We start from the raw sequence: 21,628 nt of genomic DNA on the forward strand, positions 1-21,628 counted from the left end.
GACTGTGAAATGTGTTGCTATTTTTACATGCCCCTAGGCAATTGCAAGCCTTTTATAAGCGATTTCAATGCTGGTATATTTTCCTTATGGCCACTACTACAATTTCCACACACCTTGGTATAAAATGCATGAATATTGTTTATTAATATAGTTTTAGGAAGCATTGATCCAAAACAAAGTAATAAATATTTCAATATTTGGTTGCTAACACACTCACTGATCTATCCTAGTGATGAGCCATGGTGGATGGCTTGAAATATTGATTCAAATAATTATGGATGTGAGAACTCTGAAAGAAAACTATACACAAAATACAAATCGTAGAAGCATCAAAACAATAATAATAATGGAAATCAAAATCAACAAAATATAATTCAGTTTAATAAAAATGGAATTAAAATTGCCTCAAAAGTATTTAGATGACTTGCATCATATGGGTTATTTTGTTCAATAAACATAACAAAACTCTATCAATAGATTGGGTAAAAATTATTGAGTTTCTAAAAAAAATCCTAGACATCCAAGAACATTACAAAACTAAAGAATTGTTTAAAAAATTGAATTTACAACACAAAAACAAATTGCTTTCTCCTGAAATTTATCACTTGAAACAAGGAAATGCAATGAAATAAAAACACCAAAATAATGTTTAGAGTGGTTTATTAACCCAATCATGCCAATTCCACTATCAACTTTAAGCATAACAAAAATTTTCACTTATAGGAAATGTTTCCAAGATTGTAGTCCTATAAGAATCCAATCTAAATTTCTAAAACTGAGAGACTTATGTTCTTTAAAAAATCCCCACTACATGCTAGAGATTTAAGAAGGAACAACTAATCTAGCAAAGGATCTTGAGAGGCTACAAAAAAACTGAATAAATATTATAAAAAAGATGTTTTGAAATATTTGGGGAAACATGAGCAAGATTTAGGTAGTTGAGAAAACTCTTCACTAAGATCCAAGGAAATGTTAACTATGGCTTGAAGCTTGGAATTGAGGTTGCAATCTCTTCAATGACATAAAATTGCATTAATCTGAAAGAATTTACCAAAAACTTAATCTCATTGAACTTAAGTCGAGGTAAAATACTATTTGAAATCAAATTTTAACAAAATAACAAGTCCAATGTATGTAATGATAACGAAATAAGGTGAAAACATTGCATTTGTATGGCACTCGAGAATTTGGTTTGGGTCTTAGAAACTCAAACTCAAACACACCCAAATGCCACAACAATATTACTTTACATAGCAGAAAATAATAGTAGTGACTCAACACATACACAAGATAATTTTTCAACCCAACTTCGTTGTATTAAAAATCTTTAATACAATAGTCGAGGGCTTCCATACTAGGGATAATGACCCTTTATGCAAGACAACTAGGGCTAGCTATTTACAATTATGATAACCAATCTACCCTTAACAAGATACAACTAACCTACTTGTTGATGTAGTGTTCTTCTCAACTTCTTTCGGTCCATGTACCATGAATACTTCTAGAAGGTCCTATTGCCTCCTAATATATAGCTCCTCAATCTACCTTTATTAGTAAACACAAATCCTTCAGGTCACTGAACATAGGCCCAAACAACTTTTCCCTCTAACTGCTTCTTTGTCCTTTAAGGTCTACAACACACAGGGTCTTATCTCTACTACCCACTTTTGTCACATTGTTGCTTCAAGATGACAAGCCTAGGGCTATGGGGGTTGCCCACATTCCACTGAAGGTGTCCTCAACATAGTGAACTAGGGTTGATTAACTATCCCTCTTGGCTTCCCTTTTCTCCTTCAAAGTTGAGCTCCTTAGGCTCCAATAATTATTCCTCTCCTATGATTGTTGTATTCCTTTACAAGGACTTTGGTTGAGGTGTTAATGTTTTGAGTAGGTTCAATTTATAAATTTATTTTAGATAGTTAATTATTGAACATCAATTTTCTACTATATTTTCTATTGGTTTATACTAGTGATGTTTATTTATGATAACTTAAGTTAGAATCAAATGACCATGTTTGCAATCTTGTTTCTGGTTTCCATAAAGCTTTTCCCACTAGGACATTTTATTGAAATCCAATTTTAATTGTTCATACATGAATTTTATTTCCCTATTTCATGGGATATGTAATAAATCCATTAGAAAAGGAGAACATATTTGGTTTCATGTTTTCTTGTTTCATTTGAAAAAAAAAAATTAGCAATATCTTTATAATACATATTTTATGCATATTCCAAAAATATGTTTGATTGAGTATGGAACTCTGTTTTAACCCATGAAATTTTAGGAACTATCCAACCATAAATAAAATATGTTAAATATCATGGTTCTTCTTGAATAATAATAACTTGACCTACATTAACCACTAACAACTACTAATAATTGTATTTATTATTGCTCAACAACTAAATTATGATTACTTTTATCACCTCTAAAATATAATAATAAATAATACTTTTAAAATAATGGTTAAAAGTAATCTTAAATATTTCAATGGGATTTCTTATTTAATCTATGACCATGAAATAACCATTAAATTTTAATACTTTTTAATTAATTTTTAGATGATAGTATTTCTCTACATATTTCTTCTTTCTCAAACATGCAGAAGCCTTGTTAGCATTGTTGAAGCCTCAATGTTTTAAGGAGACCTAATTTATAAATTTCACATATAAATTTATTTTAGATAGTTAGATGTTGCACATCAAGTTTGCATCATATTTTTCCTTTGCTAATAGTGATTATTATTCATTTATGATAACTTAAGTTAGAATCGACTCACCTTCTTTGAAATCTTGTTTTTGGTCTCCATAAAGCATTTCTCATCTTCTTTATGGTCTCCATAAAACATTTCTCATTGAGACATCCCATTCAAATACAATTTTAGTTGTGTATGCATGAATTTCCTTTCCCTATTTTATGGCATATGCATTGGTCACATTAACAAAGGTAAAAATCTTTGCTTTCATGTCTTAGTTTGCATTTGAAAAAAAACAAGTTTAGCAATATCTTTATAATTCATATTTTGTGCATATTGCAAAATGATGTATGATTGAGTATGAAATTTCTCTCTTCTAACGAGGACATTTTAGGAACTATCAAACCTGCTTTTTTTACTGAGGATCGTGTGGGAATTTATTAGTATTTTAGTATTCTTTCTTCATGTTAGTCAATGAAATGAGATAATGTATCTTCTATAATATTATTATTATTCTCTTTATAATATCTTATTCTCCTTGACTATACAAATACATAAACATTTTTATCAATATTTTACTTTCATAAAGTGAATTTCTTTTTATTTAATAATGATTTCCACAAGACTTAGCCTCTTTATGTCACCTTTGGATGAGGAAGAGTAGGTATTATTTCAAGTTTGAAGTAATTTTAGGATACTTTTTGTCTTCCAAGCTATTTATCTTGTTAACATATTATGTTGTGTAGCTACTTATAGTTCTGTTTTCGATGGAGGAAAGATTCACTTCTAAGAGGAAGACATGATAGAATGTACTTCCTTTAATTTTGAGATTTTTAATTATAAAACAATATTGACTCAAGTTTGATGTAATTTTAGGATACTTTTTAGTCTTCCATATTATTTATCTTGTTCACATAGGTTAGGTACCTACTTATAGTTATGTTCTCCATGGAGGAAAGATTAACTTCTATTTGGAAGACAGGATACTCCTTTTTTAGGGCTCCACCCATGAATGCCTAAGAAATATTAACCCACTTACAAATCAAATAAACAAAATATATCATATTCCAATATGTAGTAAGGAGAAGACCTTGATTTTTCATTGCACATCAATTAAAAATCTCTTAAGTAATAAATTTGTTGCAAAAACCTTTGTAACTAGTCTTTGTTACCACATAATCAAACTATTATCACTCATTTAATAATAAAAATTTTATGTATGTATTTTTTGTTTTCTTTGCTAAGTCGTATGAGTCTTGAGATTATTACACCCTTAAACTTTTGTTTGAGAAACCACAAACTAGGGGCATTTAAACTATGAAGATTATCAACAGATCACATTTAGTCCAGGTCACACCAACCCGTAATATGATTGGGTTTTTTCCCCCAAAATTTCCATGACTTTTACATCTCAAAGTGCTTTAAGAATATACCAGTCTCTGTTTATTCTACACCCTATCAATTTTATATAAGTATATTTTATTTAATTTTATAATAATATTTAATTAAATTCATGAATATAATTTTTTTATCATTATTATATATATATATATATATTACATATTAAAAAAAATAACTCATTTGAGATGTATTCAAATGGTTAAGTGAGAAAGGTTGGATGTGTTCCAGTCCCAGTAAGACTATGTATGAGGGCATGATTTCTTAAAAAATTGGAATTAGTAAACACTAATTTAACTTCAACAACCACCTATTCTTTGGCCTCATGATCTCCTCCTCCATCCATGACCTGTAGCTCTAAATCCTGATGCCTAACAACTATTCTCTTAGGGCCATCGAAATTTTATTCTCTCAATAAAATTTCCTTACTTTCATCTTTGTTCTTAATTTTAATCACTATGAACATGTCCCTATTTCCCAGACTTCCAAAGTTGAACTTCGATTTTAAACGATCGTCATTTGTATCGGTAATTCTAAACAATTTTGTGTACTTTTTCAATTGAAAAAACTTGAATACTTGTATCATCAAAATCCTAATCTTAGTCTGGTTCTGGTTGAGAGTGTTCTCTCTGTAGTGTATATTGTCTGGCTGCGGTAGATGCAATGTCTAAGCTTACAAGGCTTGACATAACTTGATGGGGCCAGCCCATGTGGTCCCGCCGTCAATGCGCTTATGTTAATGTGTACCAACAATGAATATATTAATCAAAAAGGATTTCGGATATATGTTAGTTGATTTTTAATCTACGCTGAATTGATTAGAGTTACGGTGATTGTACCCTGGTTATTAGTCTGGTGGACATTTGTCCCTCCTCGAAATACTACGAACCCGCCTTGGTTTGATGTTTTACACCTTCATGCTCATTTGGTTTTCATTGTTTCTCCTGGTCATTTGCTCTGCGAGCTCTCAGCGACCCCTTGTAGCTTCTGTGGTTTCCTTTGTATTTTCCTGAGGCTTGTCCACCTGGTTCACTGAGTTACGTGCTCATGGTAGCCTTCTCGACCTCGGTTGTTTGGGACTCAACCTAGAAATCTTCTGTTCACCCGGTGATTCGTTGAAACCCTGGTAAGGTTTGCGTTGTTATACTCTTCTGCTTGTATGTCCACTTTCACTGTGCATTTGGAGTCTGCCTTAGTGGGTCTCTGCCTCTGTGCGTCTTTTATCATTTGTTGTTTGTGTTTCACGAGGGGTTATAGTTAATTGATGGCTGCATGGTCCTTGGTGACATCTTCTTCAGCGCTGGTTCATTCCCTCACAAACTCGACAGGGTTATGGTGGCGTTCTCCGTTGTTTCCTCCGCCAATTCACCTGGTAAGTCACTGTTCTATGCTAGACTTTTGCACCCCTATTCTTCTTGAGTCTAACATCTTGGCTCCTTCGTGAGCAGGAGGGTCTTTTGAGGTGTAGGTGCAGCTATGGCTTGCCTATCAGGTAACAATACACTGTGTTTTTATTCGGTCATTCCATTTCCAATTCTCTGTATTTATCACCTGGAACCTAATCTCATTCTGTTTGTCTTCTCACAGGTGGAGCCGCTCAAGGATCTTGGTGCTTGGTCTCTCAGCTATCCCGAACAAAATACGGGTAGTGTCGCTCTATTCGTTGTGGTTTGCTTGACTTGGTTTTTACAACTTGTAGGGTTGGTCCTTTCCTGTTGGCCTTGAGCCGCTACCTATTCTCGGTTCTCTGGTCGTTAGGCTTTGTTGTTGATTATGGAACAGAATTGGGGTCTTATGGGGTTTGGCTTCTATTTGCAATTAGTTTTAGTCCCCACATCTGTGAACTGGGTTTGGTCTTTTATTTTGAACAAAATGTGAACGAATAATGAACTTTGGATGACTGTATTTTGTAACCCTATGAATTCAGTGCTAGAATAGATTTGGATTGAAGTCGTAAACTCACATACCTGTTATGATTATTTAATGTCTGATTATTTTTGGCTATGTCGCTTCTAACTGGGCTCTATTACTCTTCGTCTGACTTTGACTGTCTTTTTCTCTTGGTTCAGAACCTGTAGCAGTACATTGACAGTATTCACATGATAAAATATTAACAAATGTTACAGAGTATTGAGGACGCTGTAGGATTGTGTATGTGCACAGGAAAATAATTATATTTCTCTCTGTTTTTTTTCTTGCACAGTCAAATCCATAATGTGCCTTTTTCCCTCCTTTAATAGCAGTGTTTTCAAATGCTTTTAACTGTTGTTGGTTTTTTTCGGTTGGTTACATCAGTTGTTCCTTATGTGGGACTTTACATAGTTGGATAGTACATTTTCTTTTCATGCTTTTACAACAGAAATGTAACTGTCTGGAAACAATGACTCTAACTAATTACTACTGCTCCTAATTAAAAGTCATTACATTAATGTTAGACAACTTTAATAAAAGAAGAGTAAAAAAAAAAAAAACAAGTATACTATCCATCGAGTGAATTGATTTCTCCGTCCTCTTCAGAAACCATATCAACCTAACTTTTGTCTTTGCCCTGTCAGCCAGATGCTCCTACATCAGGCTCCCGGCATAAAAGAAAATCATGGCTCCGTTCCATGAGTTCCTCCACCGATTAGCTAGCCTTCTGTATCTACGCCGCGTTGAGCCACGAGTTGTCCTCCATTGGACGGTCTCTCCACTTGACAAGATATCATAGATACTCTTTCCTATGTGTCTTCTTGACTACCTGGGTACTGAGGATCCCTTCAATCTCATGGGACTGAGCCGAAGGCATATGCTTCTTCCAAGAACTGTCTCCAATTTGGATGTCCCGTTCTGGCCACACCACACTGTCGTCCTCCGCCTGGGAAGTATATGGGAACAGATCCGCCACATTGAAAATATGTGAAATGCCTATATCAAGTGGCAGCTGAATTTCGTAGGCGTTGGTTGAAAATTTATGTAAGATCTTGCATGGACCAATTTTCTTATATTTTAGTTTATTATACGTGCCCTTAGGAAATCCTTCCTTGCGCAGGTGTGCGAGAACCTCATCTCCAACATTAAATTGCACTTCTCTTCGCTTTGAATCTGCTTGTTGCTTATACTTTTGTACGTTGTCTTGCAATTTTGATTTGACCTTTTCATGAAGTTCGCTCATTGCTTCGGCAAAATCTCCCCCATCCACGCTTCTCTGCTCCAACTTTTCCAGATCTCACAGTTCATGTATTCCCCGAGGATGCATGCCGTACAAAATCTGGAATGGGCTGTGTCCGGTGCTACGATTGAGCGAATCGTTATAAGCGAATTCTGCCTGAGCGAGAGCACAATCCCATAGCCATGAATTTTCTACAGTTAGACTCCGTAATAGATTCCCCAAGCTCCTGTTCACCACTTCCGTTTTTCCATCAGTCTGCGGATGATACGCAAAGTTGAAATTAAATTGCGTGACCAAATTTTTCCACAGGGTGTGCCAAAAGTGTCCTGTGAATTTTACATCCCTGTCTCAAATGATAAATCTGGGTAGGCCATGTAGTCTAACAACCTCTGTGAAAAACAGGTGAGGCACGTACGTGGCATCACTAATTTTCCGGTAAGGAATAAAATGAGCCATTTTTGAAAATCTATCTACCACCACCATTACTGAATCATATCCCTGCTATGTTCTAGGTAGTCCTAAGACAAAGTCAATGCTGACTAAGTCCCATGGCCTGCTTGGAACAGGTAGTGGCATGTAAAGTCCAGTATTCTGACTGTGTCCTTTCGCCAGTTGGCAGACTTTACACCTGTTCACATATATTTGTACATCCCTGTTCATTTTGGGCAAATAATAAAAATGTCCAAGTTGCTCCAAAGTTTTTTGATGCCAAAATGTCCCGCTAGTCCACCACTATGCTTCTCCCGTACAATATTTTCCCTCATTGAACAGTACGGGATACATAACTTCCCACCTCTGAACAATAATCCTTCCTGCAAATTGTAGTCTAACCATGGACTTGCATTCCTCAATACGGGATTTTGGCAAGCTTCAAAAGCTTCTTTGAAATATGTGTCGGTTTGGTACAAATCCTTCAGATGTTCAAATCCCATCACCTGTATGCTACTTTCCTGTAAGAGCAAAGCTCTTCTGCTCAAGGCATTTGCCACTTTATTGGCTTGCCCACTTATGTGTTTTAACATGAAAGTGAAACTCTGCAAGTATTCTACCCATTTGGCGTGCTTATGGTTTAACTTGTGCTGCTGCATTATATATTGTAACGCCAAATTATCAGAAAATAATACAAACTCATTGCCCAACAAGTAGTGCCTCCAACATTTTAGAGCTTGGACCGCGGCATAAAATTCCTTGTCATACGAGGAGTATTTTTGCCGGCTCTCGTTTAATTTCTCACTAAAGAATGACACTGGCTTGTCTTCCTGACTGAGCACAGCGCGAATAGTTGTTCCACTTGCGTCACACCGAACTTGAAAGAGTTTATTAAAGTCAGGCAACCTCAAGATTGGCCTCTCCGCGATCTTCCTCTTCAAAAGCTGAAAATTGTCTTCTGCCGCCCTAGTCCAACAAAAGGGTTGACTGGCCTTTTGATGGTCTTTAGCATCGGCGTGCAGATTTCACTAAAATTCCCAATAAATTTTTGATAAAAACTTGCCAGGCCGTGAAAACTATATGTACCTCAAATAAGCTTTTCGGTGACGGCCAATTTATGATTGCTGCAATCTTTTCTGGGTCCATTTTCAATTCATTTTCTGCAACTACAAACCCCAGATAGACCTGCTCCTTCTGCAGGAAAGTGCATTTCTTTAAGTTTATCAGCAGTTTGTTCTGTTGTAACTTCTCTAACACCCTTCGAACATGTTGAAGATGTTCTCCTTTCATTCTGTTGAAAATCAAGATATCATCAAGATAAACTATCACAAACTTGCAAATAAATTCCTTTAACATCTCATTCATCAATCTCATAAAAGTACTAGGAGAGTTGCTTAATCCAAATGGCATGACCAACCATTTGTACAGCCCTTCATTGGTCTTAAAAGCTATCTTCCACTCATCTCCTTCTCTAATTCTGACCTGATGATAAGCACTCTTCAGATCAATCTTCGTGAAATACGCTGCCCCGCTAAGACAATCCATCATGTCATCCATTATGGGTAGGGGAAATCTGTACCGAATAGTGATTTTATTGATAGCTCGTGAATCTGTACACATTCGCCATTCTCCACCCTTCTTAGGTGCGAGTATTGTTGGTACCGCACAAGGGTTCAAACTTTCTCTAATCAGTCCCTTATCCAGCAACTCCTACACCTGTTTATGAATCTCTTCATTATCTTTCGGGCTCATTCTATATGGTGCCTTATTTGGTAGGCTTGCTCTGGGTATGAAATCGATATGATGGCTAATGCTCCTCTTGGGAGGCAACTTATCTGGTAGATCATCAACTACAATGTCTTTAAATTCTTTCAATAGCTCCTGAATCTCTACAGGAAATTATGACTTTTCTGTGTCCGACGACATCATTTTTGTCCTCCTTACAATCGCATAATTGACCTTGTTTTCCTCAATCTGCTTCACAAACTATTTTCCTCCTATTAACAATGCTTTTGTTCCACTTGGTTCTGTTGCATCCTCCTCTTTTATGGGTACAAGCGTATGTTTGATCCCATCTTTCACAAATTTGTAACAATTCGTCTTCCCATCGCGCGTCACCTTCCAATCATACTACCACGGTCTTCCTAGCAGTATATGGCATACGTCCATTGGCATAATGTCGCAGACCACTGTGTCTTGGTATTTTCCAATGTGAAATTCAACCTCGCATTGTTCATCAACTAATAGTTGGTGGCCTTTCTGTAGCCACGACACCATGTAAGGTGTGGGATGCTTAAGCCATTTCAATCCCAGCTTTTCCACCATCTCAGTGGCAACTAAATTGTCTATACTTCTGTTGTCTATGATCAATTTACAACACTTTCCGTGTGATTTGCAAACAGTCTGAAACAACGCTTTCCGCTAGCTCTGTTCAGCCATTTCTTTGGCTGGCTTCAACAATACTTTGTTCAAAATAAAGCCTCTCTTGTTTCTAGCACGTCTTCTATCTCTCGGGGCTGTGCTTCAGCTTCCTCAGGATGCACAACAAATTCTCCCCTCTGGCCAGCATGCTTAGCTTCCAGGCATTTGAAGGATCTGTTCCCCCACTTATGGCCCCTGTAGCACTGGACATTAGTCCCCCTTCCGCGACCATTTCCTCTTCCCCGCTGATATGGCCGCACTCCTCTGGTGTTATCTCCCTTCTCTGCTATCCTTGTAGCTCTGGAACTACTGCCTTCTTCGCTATTAGTGGCAATTCTTCCTCTACCATAGGACTGTCCCCGTCCTCTGCCATTTCCTCGCCCTCTCCTATTATTTTGTTTCTTGTTAATTTTTTCTTCAGCCTTTACAACACTCTGAAAGGCGTCTTATATATTTCGTGGAGAGAGAATAGTGATCTCATCTAGTATTTCTAGTCTCAAGCCATTCACGTACCTCGTCATTTTTTCTGGAGTATCATCCGTATAACCAGCCCGCAAGTTTACACGATAAAACTCCTCTGTGTATTCCTTCACAGTCATACCTTTCTGCCTTATATTCTATACTCGTCGATAAAGTTCGACATGATAGTATTTAGGAAAAAATCTGCCCTTCAGTCTTGCCACTATCCTTGGCCACTTTCTTATTGATAGCTTGTTCATTCGTCTCTTGTCTGCTTGGACACTATCCCACCATAAGGCGGCGCGTCCTTTTAAATTAGTTGCAATAAATCTAACTCTTTTTTCCTCACTGATCTCTTCATTTTCAAAATACTTATCTAACTCACTTACCCAATCCAGCAAAACATCTGCGGACAGACTGCATCATAGTTAGGGATCTCAGGTTTGGGTTTACTGCTAGCTAACAATACCGATCTCAACAGTCTTAACACTAGGGCTTCTTCCTCTGATCCGTGTGTAGCAGTTGCTGCCTCTTCTTCACTATCAGCCCCAAGTTTTGGGTCTCTTCTCCTACCTACCTCTACTGCTTCCAAGTGAGCAGTAAGGATTCTCAACTGTTCTCTCAAGCCCTCATCTGCTAATCTGCATGCACCTCTTCTAGGTCCCCGTCTTTGAACTTCCATCTTCCTCTGTTTCTTTAAAATTCTGCTCCGATACCACTTGATGGGGCCAGCCCACGTGGTCCCTCCATCAATGCGCTTATGTTAATGTGTACCAACAATGAATATATTAATCAAAAAGGATTTCGGATATACGTTAGTTGATTTTTAATCTACGCTGAATTGATTAGAGTTACGGTGATTGTACCCTGGTTATTTGTCTGGTGGACATCTGTCCCTCCTTGGAATTCTACGAACCTGCCTTGGTTTGAGGTTTTACACCTTCGCACTCATTTGGTTTTCATTATTTCTCCCAGTCATTTGCTTTGCGAGCTCTCGGTGACCCCTTGCATCTTCTGTGGTTTTCTTTGTATTTTCGTGAGGCTTGTCCACCTGGTTCACTAAGTTATGTGCTCCTGGAAGCCTTCTTGGCCTCGGTCGTTTGGGACTCACCCTGGAAATCTTTTGTTCACCTGGTGATTCGTTGAAACCCTGGTAAGGTTTTTGTTATTATATTCTTCTGCTTTTATGTCCACTTTCACTGTGCGTTCGGAGTCTGCCTTAATGGGTCTCTGCCTCTGTGCGTATTTTATCGATTTTTGTCTGTGTTTCACGAGCGTTTACAGTTAATTGATGGCTGCATGGCCCTTGGTGACAACTTCTTCAGATCTGGTTCATTCCCTCACAAACCTGACAAGGTTATGGTGGCGTTCTCCATCGTTTCCTCCGCCAATTTGCCTGGTAAGTCACTATTCCATGCTAGACTTTTGCACCCCTCTTCTTCCTGAGTCTAACATCTTGGCTCCTTCATGAGTAGGAGGGTCATTCGAGGTGTAGGTGCAGCTATGGCTTGCCTGTCAGGTAACAATACACTTTGTTTTTATTCGGTCATTCCATTTCCAGTTCTCTGTATTTATCACTTGGAACCTAATCTCGTTCTGTTTGTCTTCTCACAGGTGGAGCCGCTCAAGGATCTCGGCGCTTGGTCTCTCAGCTGTCCTGAACAAAATACGGGTAGCGTCGCTCTATTCGTTGTGGTTTGCTTGACTTGGTTTTTACGACTTGTAGGGTTTGTCTTTTCTTGTTGGCCTTGAGCCGCTATCTGTTCTCAGTTCTCTCGTCATTAGGCTTTGTCGTTGATTATGGAAATGAATTGGGGTCTTATGGGGTTTGGCTTTTCGTTGCAATTAGTTTTAGTCCCCACATCTCTAAACTCGGTTCGGTCTTTTATTTTGAACAAAATGTGAACGAACAATGAACTTTGGATGATCGTATTTTGTAACCCTATGAATTCAGTGCTGGAATAGATTTGGATTGAAGTCGTAAACTCACATACCTGTTATGATTATCTAATGTCTGATTATTTTTGGTTATGCCGCTTGTAACTAGGCGTTGTTACTCTTCGTTCAACTTTGACTCTCTTTTTCTCTTGGTTCAGAACCTGTAGAAGTACATTGACAGTATTCACATGATAAAATATTAACAAATGTTACAAAGTATTGAGGACGATGTAGGATTGTGTGTGTGCATAGGACAAAAATTATATTTATCTCTCTGTTTTTTTTTCTTACACAGTCGAACCCATAATGTACCTTTTTCCCTCCTTTAATAGCACTGTTTTCAAACGGTTTTAACTATTGTTGGTTTGTTCGGTTGGTTACATCAGTTGTTCCTTATGTGGAACTTTGCATAGTTGGCTAGTAAATTTTCTTTTCATGCTTTTACAACAATAGTGTAACTGTCTGGAAACAACGACTCTAACTAATTACTACTGCTCCTAATTAAAAGTCATTACATTAATCTTAGGCAACTTTAATGAAAGAAAAGTAAAAAAAAAAAGACAAGTATACTATCCATCCAGTGAATTGATTTCTCCATCCTCTTCAGAAACCATATCAACCTCGCTTCTATCTTTACCCTATCAGCCAGATGCTCCTGCATCATAACTTAGACTATCAATGAATTGTTGTTATAAATATGTAATGTCTAAGCTTACAAGGCTTGACATTCGTTCGACTCTCAATAAATTATTGTTATAACATATATCAATCAATCAGACTATCAATTAATTATTGTGACAATTATAACACATATCGACAATGAGCCTTTTATTATGATGGGAGACCCCACACTCGACCCTAAGTGGTCACATTTCTCCATAAAGTTGCAATGGAACAAGATAACAGTGGCTATAAATTACAAATAATATGTTGCGGACTATGAGAGAATTGCTAACAACAATGTCAAATACAAACTTAAATGCTCGTAAACGATATTCCTAAAAATTATTTGGAAGCTTTATATTGTCTTTGTCATTGCTGGCTATGGAAATAAACTATGGATGATGAAACTCTCTCTATCATCTCTTCCGCTTCTTGCTTGAGAATCAGGTTTTTTCATGGAGAGACTCTGCGAACTCCCAATAGAAGTTATGTCTGGTTGTAGCAATAGTATCTCATACCTTGCCTTCTTATTTATGTGCTCTTCCATTGCTAGACTGTTGAGAGTGGAAAATCGCTAAATAAGTGAATCCTTCATTAGGTTTCATCCACTACATGGAATATACGTTAAGAAATAAAGCCAAATTCTCACATCCACATCTTGAAACTTTTTGTTATACTCGAGAAAACTAAACTCAGGGTTTATTTGACATTTGTTTTCAGTTTAGTTTTCACTTTTAATCGCTTTCCTCCTTAATGTAAATAATCTTAATCTCCTTTCTCCTTAATGTAAATTATTTTCACAATTAGTTTTCACATTTAATATCTCTCATGTTTAACTTTTAACATTTCATTTTTTTAAGTTATGACTAAAAATGTACATGCCGACCACACAACTAAAGTACATCTGAACAAATTCTACCAGGGATATTTATTTTTAGAAAACAATAAGGGGATCCAACAATGAAACTATTGAAGCTTAAACATAGCAAGGTAAAAAAAATTCGATGGATTCAAAGGAAGAATGCAAAAAAATTACTCATGAAAGATGTAGAGATCCAATAATACTAAAGGGGTTGAAGATTAAACATAATAGTTTGTTTGTATAAGGGAAGATGAACCTTTATTAGATCTACATGATAAATTTTTGCTTAGTGTTATTAGAGAAGAGAAAAATGGATTGATTTTTTAAACATAAATATATGAAGGAAAAGAAAAGGATTAAACATTTCTTCCTCTTCTTCTTGCTTCTTTTCTAAAACAACAATTTTTTTTAATTTCTTTAGTTACAACCTCTTTCTAGATGGGAGAAATGATGGTCTCTGAATGCACTTGATTTATATTTGGTTGATTAAAATGGTGAGGTGAATGAGATTTGGATTCTCTATCCTTGTTGTAAGCGTGTAAAGATTGTAAATCTCCAATTTATTACTCGAGTGATAGGACTATTGAAATTCAAACCTCTTTGTCAGATGTTATCTCTTAGACAAATTATTCTTAGGTTTCCTTGAAACTTGTTTGAATGTTCCTTTCTCATGATTAGATTGTCAAGATGACACTGGGATAGAAAGAGGCTCAAATACTAGACCCTTAGGACAACTTTTCACAAAGTGATCATACTCATGGAAATAATTACATTTAAAGGGGACTTATTCATAATTTAAGGCTCGAAGATGGATCCAACCCTTCAAGTCAAGTTGAATAGCCTTATGAAGTCCTATTTCAAAATATGTTTCAACATTAATTCTCGCACATGAGAATTTATTCTCCTTCACCTATGAAGGAGTAATATGTTAGACCAATTTGTATCCAATAAATATAAAAATACCATCACCCTAGCAAACGAGGGGAATATTTGGCAATCTAATCCATACATGCACATAAGAAATAGTTTTGGGATTGAAATATAGAGTTGATTAGGTGAAAAACATACCACTTGAGCCAATGAAATAATCCATAAATCTAAATATGAGATCCATATATTCATTTTCATAAAAGATAAAATTATAATAACCTTTGCCATAGTATAGAACACAAATCGGTTAATGATTTTACTAATTGTTAGATATCTAGTCCAAAACATAGCTATAACAAGGTAAAAGGTTAATGAACTTATCAATCAATATTTTTTCCTTAAGATCATTAATACTCTTCTTTGTTGAAGAAGCAAACCCCATGTGAAGAGAAGGAAATGTATCTACCCTTTTTACAAATCTACTTGAATGAAGCCTTTTTTATTCACTGAACCACTTGGTAGAGAGCTACGTCCTACTCTGTTATGGGATTGGAAGGAACACACATTGAACATGAATGAGAGGAACTTTATGTTCAATAGGTCCTCACCAAAGTGTTATGCATATATATGGTAAGGGGTGTATGTGGGGTACAAAATAGGAGTTCTAAACTATAAGTATGCCAATATCTATATTGAGAAAAAAACATTTGTGTAGTACATAGATTAAGTAAGTAATTGTGGGATATCTAGATCATGTTTTCTTGTATATCCACCTCAACATGCCTAAATACCTATCCCCTAAATACCTATCCAAGGCAAATTCCCAATTGTATGGAGTGATACTACCATAAAGGGTAGTTAGATGTAGAAATAAAACTAAACACCCTAAAATGGGGACTAGAAGGATGGACCATTACTGACTACCAAAAGGGTTTAGACTACTAGAAAGATCAATAATTTTATATCAATCATGTCATCATGACAAAATAAAATACATCAATCATCACACTTTTAGCTCACCATGATGGTCACATTTAGTAAAAATATGTTGGGAACACTCCACAAAATAAGGTGTAATAGTGGACTCCAACTCGGGGACATGTGGTCATTTTGAGCATCTATGATAACTCTAGAATATCCATTAACCTATGACACCTTAAGAATGCTCACAAAATGGATATTAAATGCAAAGAATGTTTAAAGACATGAGTGCCTTATCCTTTTGAAAAGAGAAATAAATTTGTTGATAAATGAAATTTTTTGAAACACATCACCAAGTATAAAACATTGGCACGTTTTGTACTTTTATACACACAAAAAATAGGTTGTTATGCATTGTGAAAATCCATGGGGAAAATCCATCTCCATAAATATTATGATAAAAGAATTTAATAATTTATAATAATAATTCTCGCTAAGATAATAATAAATTAAAATTATTTGGTCAATTTTTCTCAATTTATTGTATAATATAATAATATATTACTAATTGAATAAAAAAAAATTAAATCCTAGTTTTATTTATTAACTTCTTTAATTTGCATTTTTTTTCTCTATTTTTAATATTTAGTTTCTTTAACTAATTTAGTGTTTTTAATATTATTTTATATATTATCAAAGTTTTCTACTAATGCTTTTAGTATGATTAAAATAATTTATTTTTTAATGTCTAATTTTGAAATTGGATGCATCTGTGCTATTTAATCTTAAGGATAGATTATTCTTTTCACCTTTATGTTGAGGATGAACCACATTAAATGGTCTAAAACATCCACCAACAAATAATGACGTGATTAATTCTAAAAACACTTTCAAAAATTTCAATTTAATTATCTAGTAGTTAGATGGTAGAAAATTAACCTCCCTAAAATGTTCTAAAATATATTTAATATTATACACAAATAAAATTGATATTTGTTTTTAAAGTATTTATGTCTTTTTTTCATTATTAATTAAATTGATTAATTAAACAAATTTCATATGCATGTGAGTTATGGTTTTAAATATATTTAATATTATACACAAATAAAAAGTTGATATTTGTTTTTAAAGTATTTATGTCTTTTTTTCATTATTAATTAAATTGATTAATTAAACAAATTTCATATGCATGTGAGTTATGGTTTTTTAGCATACGGTATTGATAAGCCATGATATTGTAACAATGTTTATTTACACATTAATATCTATTTTTTTTATGTATATATTTTTAACTTATATATTGATTCAAAGAAAATTATAATTTTTTAAAAATATATTATTATGGATTGATGTCTATGTCCATTTGTAAATCACTTAACTTATATGGTTGTGCTAGTTATATTAGATTTAGTAAAAGAAGTTTTATTAATTATTGCATATGTATTAATATTATTTTTAGTGAAATAAATAATAATGAATCTGAATTAAAAGTGAAAAAAATTATGAAGAAGTCACATTGTATTTCCATAATTAGAAAGGGGATTCTAGGTTCAAGTCAAGATGGATGTTTTTTGTAAAATAGTATAGAATGTTGGAGGTTTGAACAAATTATATTTCATTAAATTTAAGAGATAAGCATATTGAGATTGCTATTGAATAGTTTAGGGGATATCTTAAATTAAAGCTTGAAATATTTATATATAATAAAATTAATTAAATAATATAATGAAAATATTTGATTGTGTGTCAAGAAAATACATTTACAATTCAATTATATTTTATTTTAAAATTTAGGATTATATATATATATATATATATATATATATATATATATATATATTTCATATTTCATTTTATATATATATATATATATATATATTTCATATTTCATATGATAACAATATTCTACACGATAGGAAATTTGTTCTAGCAATTTTTTATAACTAAAGGTAAATAGTTATTTTATGATTTTAATATAAAATATTGGAATATACAATTAGTTTTAATAAGATTTTTCCAAACATTTAAATATTTTTAAAATAAAATTTAAATATTATTTATTTTATAAAACTAAATATGTATTATTTTTTATAAATATATTTTATAATATGATTTTAAAAATATTTGTTATTATTAAAATAATAATTTTATAAATGTGAAAAAAAAGTTGATAATTCAAAATATAAGGTATTATTTGATAATAGAAGAAATATAAATATAGTATTTTAAATATAATGGATTTTCTTGAATAATAAAAAATTGATTAACATTAACTACTTTCAACTAATAATAATTATATATATTATTATTTAAGAACACAATTATGATTACTTTTTAAAAAAAAAAAAAAACTTTTTTGACAATAAAAGACATAATTTTCCATCTTAATTTACAGCCATTTAAAGTATCTTAAATAATAAGAATGTTGAAAAAATATGTGTAAATAAAGTTGCATACACAGTATTATGGATTACCGCGTATCATAAAATCAAAACTCATTTAATTATTAATTAAATTGAAATTTTAAACCTATATGGACAATAAATAAATTCTAATAATTTCTATTTTCTCAAATAAATAAATTCAATTTTTATTTTAAAAAATAATTATTTTAATATATTTTTGAATTCTTCTGATACTTTGTAAAACTGTTAAAAATAAATTTCTTTAATAAATATCCTATAATTTAATTATATAAATATATAATTAAATTATAATAACAAATTTGCAAAATTATTATATAATATTTAATACATTTAAATAAAATTAAAAAAAAAAAAACCTAAAATACTCTAAGCTAGACACTAATTTAGGTCGAGAGGCGGCCTACTGTCCGGCCTCAATATCACCTCCGGCATCCTCTTCATCCTCTGATATTGGCGCGTCACCCTCATCATCGTCTGATATTGATAATGGCACGTCACGGCACAATTTATTCGACCATACATAAATAATTCCGTTAGTATCTCCCCATATAATATCATGAGTCCTTTCATCGTATACGAATGCATAGGTTTGCATATCTTCGAAGGCCATTTCTCTCAACTCAGAAACACAATTTGGAGCATGAGTTGTAATCTTTCCCAACCTTTTTCCTGTAACAATGCTACTAATATTGATGGAGTCCGGAACTTCGCCAACACCGCAAGCAGAAATGAAAATGTCCTCTTCGGTTGTAACGTACGAACCTTTGTAGGAGTCAAAAACGCTATGGTCCTCAAATGTGACCACAATCTCACCTTGTAAATCACAAAGATAAACACTTGTTTCTGTGATGCACAATACGCCACTTCTTTTGGCTAAATAGAGAGGTGGGCGAGCAAGAAGAATGTCAGTTGATTTTATTATTTTACAAATTTCAGAAGATATATCCATGACCTGCATCTCTAAATGCCGTTGGTGAACAAATATTCTATCAGGGCCACATAAGTGCAAGAACTCAACGCTGCGTTGTGGAGAGACAGGTATGGAAATTTCTTTTCGAAGTTGTCCACTAGCTTTGGAATAAATTCTCAATAAAACTTCCGTCCTTTCATCTTTGTTCTTATTTTGAATCATTATTAGCATGTCCGTATTTCCTGGACTTCCAAACCTGCACTTTGATGTTAAGTTTTTGTCAGTTGAATCCGGAATTCTGAACAATTCCGTGTACTCTTTCAATTCAAAAAATTTGAATACCATCTCATTCTTATCATAAATCATGCCTCTGCAATTTGGAAAATCAAAATCACAATCTTCTATTAGATCTTGTTGAAAGAGTTCTCTTTGTTTTGGATATCGTCCTGCTGCTATAGATGCAACGTCTAAGCTTACAAGTATTGTCATTTCTTGATCGTTGTCATTCGTAGTCGTCGCTTTGACTATCAATGAATTATTGTGACAATTATACCACGTCGAATTAATAGTCTCAAACTTTATTGTGATGGGCCGCCCACGCTTGTTAGTAATTTGCGACATTTCTCCATAGAGTCGCAATGGAACAATATATTCGAAGAAATAATTTACAAATAATATGTCGCGGACTATGAGAACATCGGTAACTTGCATGCCAAATTCAAAGTCAAATGCTCGTAAATGATACTCCCGAAAAATATTTGGAAGCTTTCTATTGTCTTTGTCATGGCACCACTCTCGCCTTCGCAGGTTCTGGAAATAATCCATGGATGACGAAACTCTCTGTGTCGTCGCTTCATCCTCTTCTTCTTCTTGCGAATGAGGCTGGTTTTCATTTAGAGACTCCGCGACGTCCTCAGATGGGACAAAGTGTGAGTTCCCAGCAGAAGTTATATGTGGTCGTTGCAGTGGCATCTCATCTTCTGGTTGTTCATACCTTGCCTTCTTAGTCACGTGATATTCCATCGCTAAACTTTCGAGGATGTTGAGGTGAATCCTTCGTTGTGTTTCATGGACTAGACAGAAACGTTTTGTTCATCTTTTATAGTGTAACAAAGCTAAACTCGGCGCCTATTTAATCGGTTTGGCTATCGATATCCGGGGGAGCCGACATTCGATATTTCTTTTTGGTATGGAAAGCTTTTGGAGAGGTGATTTATTTTATTTATTTATTGTTTTCATAATTAGATTATTTTCGAAAACTTTTATTTCTGCCTGTAATATGTATATGTGAGAGATATTTTTTATATTTTTCATTGAAAAAAATTGGTTTTGGGATATTTTTCAAATGTTTTCCCATTCCTGCAAAGTGAGATAATTAATATCGGTGGCAGAGATGATGTTTGCTTATGCGTGTATTCAATTTTCATGGATATTTCTCATTTATAGTGTTAAATTTCTTGATTTTGTTTTACCGGTAGAAGTTGTCGCTCAGATACCTGTGAGTTGTCGCTACGTTTTTACAATGAATATGAAAATATGTAACAAATATATTAATAACGTTGAAACCTTGACACTAGTTAAAAATAGGCCGTTAGCTGATGATCTCATGCGACGAACATGTCAAAGTGTCAAAAGGGCATTAAAGAAACAATATAAGTAACACAGAAGTGTACATCAGGTGTTTTTTATTTTTTTGGTTATTAATATTATGAAATCCCAAAACTTACTAGAAAATGAGTGAAGGAACGTTTCTCTTCAACTTGTAAACATCTAATTACAAGCTTTCTGCTTCTACACAATCAACCAAGAAACTTTAGCAACTGGCTACACTGCATATACGGACTATTAATTGTTGAAAAAAATAAATATAAAATTATATATTTGACAAATTCTTAATTGTGAGACATTTGACAGAAAATTCTTTTCAGATTATTGCATTTCGCTTGAAAATAAAAGGTGGTATACTGTTGACAAATTTTATGCGGATCAAAACCAAGCTGGAATTCCATACATTTCCCTATAGTTTGCCGAGAGGGATTATCGAGAAACTCCCCATTGCTGCTGCTCTACCAAATTTACGATTGGCAAACCAACATTTGTTCTTAACCATGGCCATGATAATGTTAGGTATATACTACGTTCCCATCTAGTTTCCTGAGAAGGATTATCGAGAAACTCCCCATGGCTGTGCCTCTACCAAATTTAGTGGTCATTAGATTTGCTATAAGGTTAAGCACGTTGTAGATTATTCATATTTCATTGTAAGAAAAGTGTTTATGCTTTAAAGTTGCACACAAATAATAATAAAATGATATTTTGTCAATGATAATGTTATGCTGTCAGTTTTTTTCGATTAAGAGTTTAATGAAGAAATATAGATGAAACTAAATAAACCATACACAATGCTTTTTAATAATTATTAACCTACTTATCCAAGAACATGGGGATTCTTTGCTTTGCGGGCCTGGTTAATTATGAAAGTGA

The 21,628-nt window shown here is 34.0% G+C and overlaps 1 protein-coding gene across 1 annotated transcript; it reads right to left on the minus strand.

Moving 5' to 3' along the window:
* Positions 1 to 18,634: 18,634 nt before the first annotated feature.
* Positions 18,635 to 20,167, minus strand: LOC149187826 (uncharacterized). Its single transcript, XM_089409780.1, has one exon. It carries the CDS (start codon positions 20,165 to 20,167, stop codon positions 18,635 to 18,637), a length of 1,533 nt encoding a protein of 510 aa, XP_089265906.1.
* Positions 20,168 to 21,628: the final 1,461 nt, after the last annotated feature.

This window comes from Pinus tabuliformis, chromosome 3_1 (assembly GCF_031772625.1).
Source record: "Pinus tabuliformis cultivar Carrire ecotype Pingquan chromosome 3_1, CPIR1, whole genome shotgun sequence".
NCBI lineage: Eukaryota > Viridiplantae > Streptophyta > Pinopsida > Pinales > Pinaceae > Pinus > Pinus tabuliformis.

Excerpts from the sequence above, each read along its gene's own strand:
- LOC149187826 (XM_089409780.1), bottom strand. The coding sequence starts at position 20,167 with ATGGAATATCACGTGACTAAGAAGGCAAGGTATGAACAACCAGAAGAT.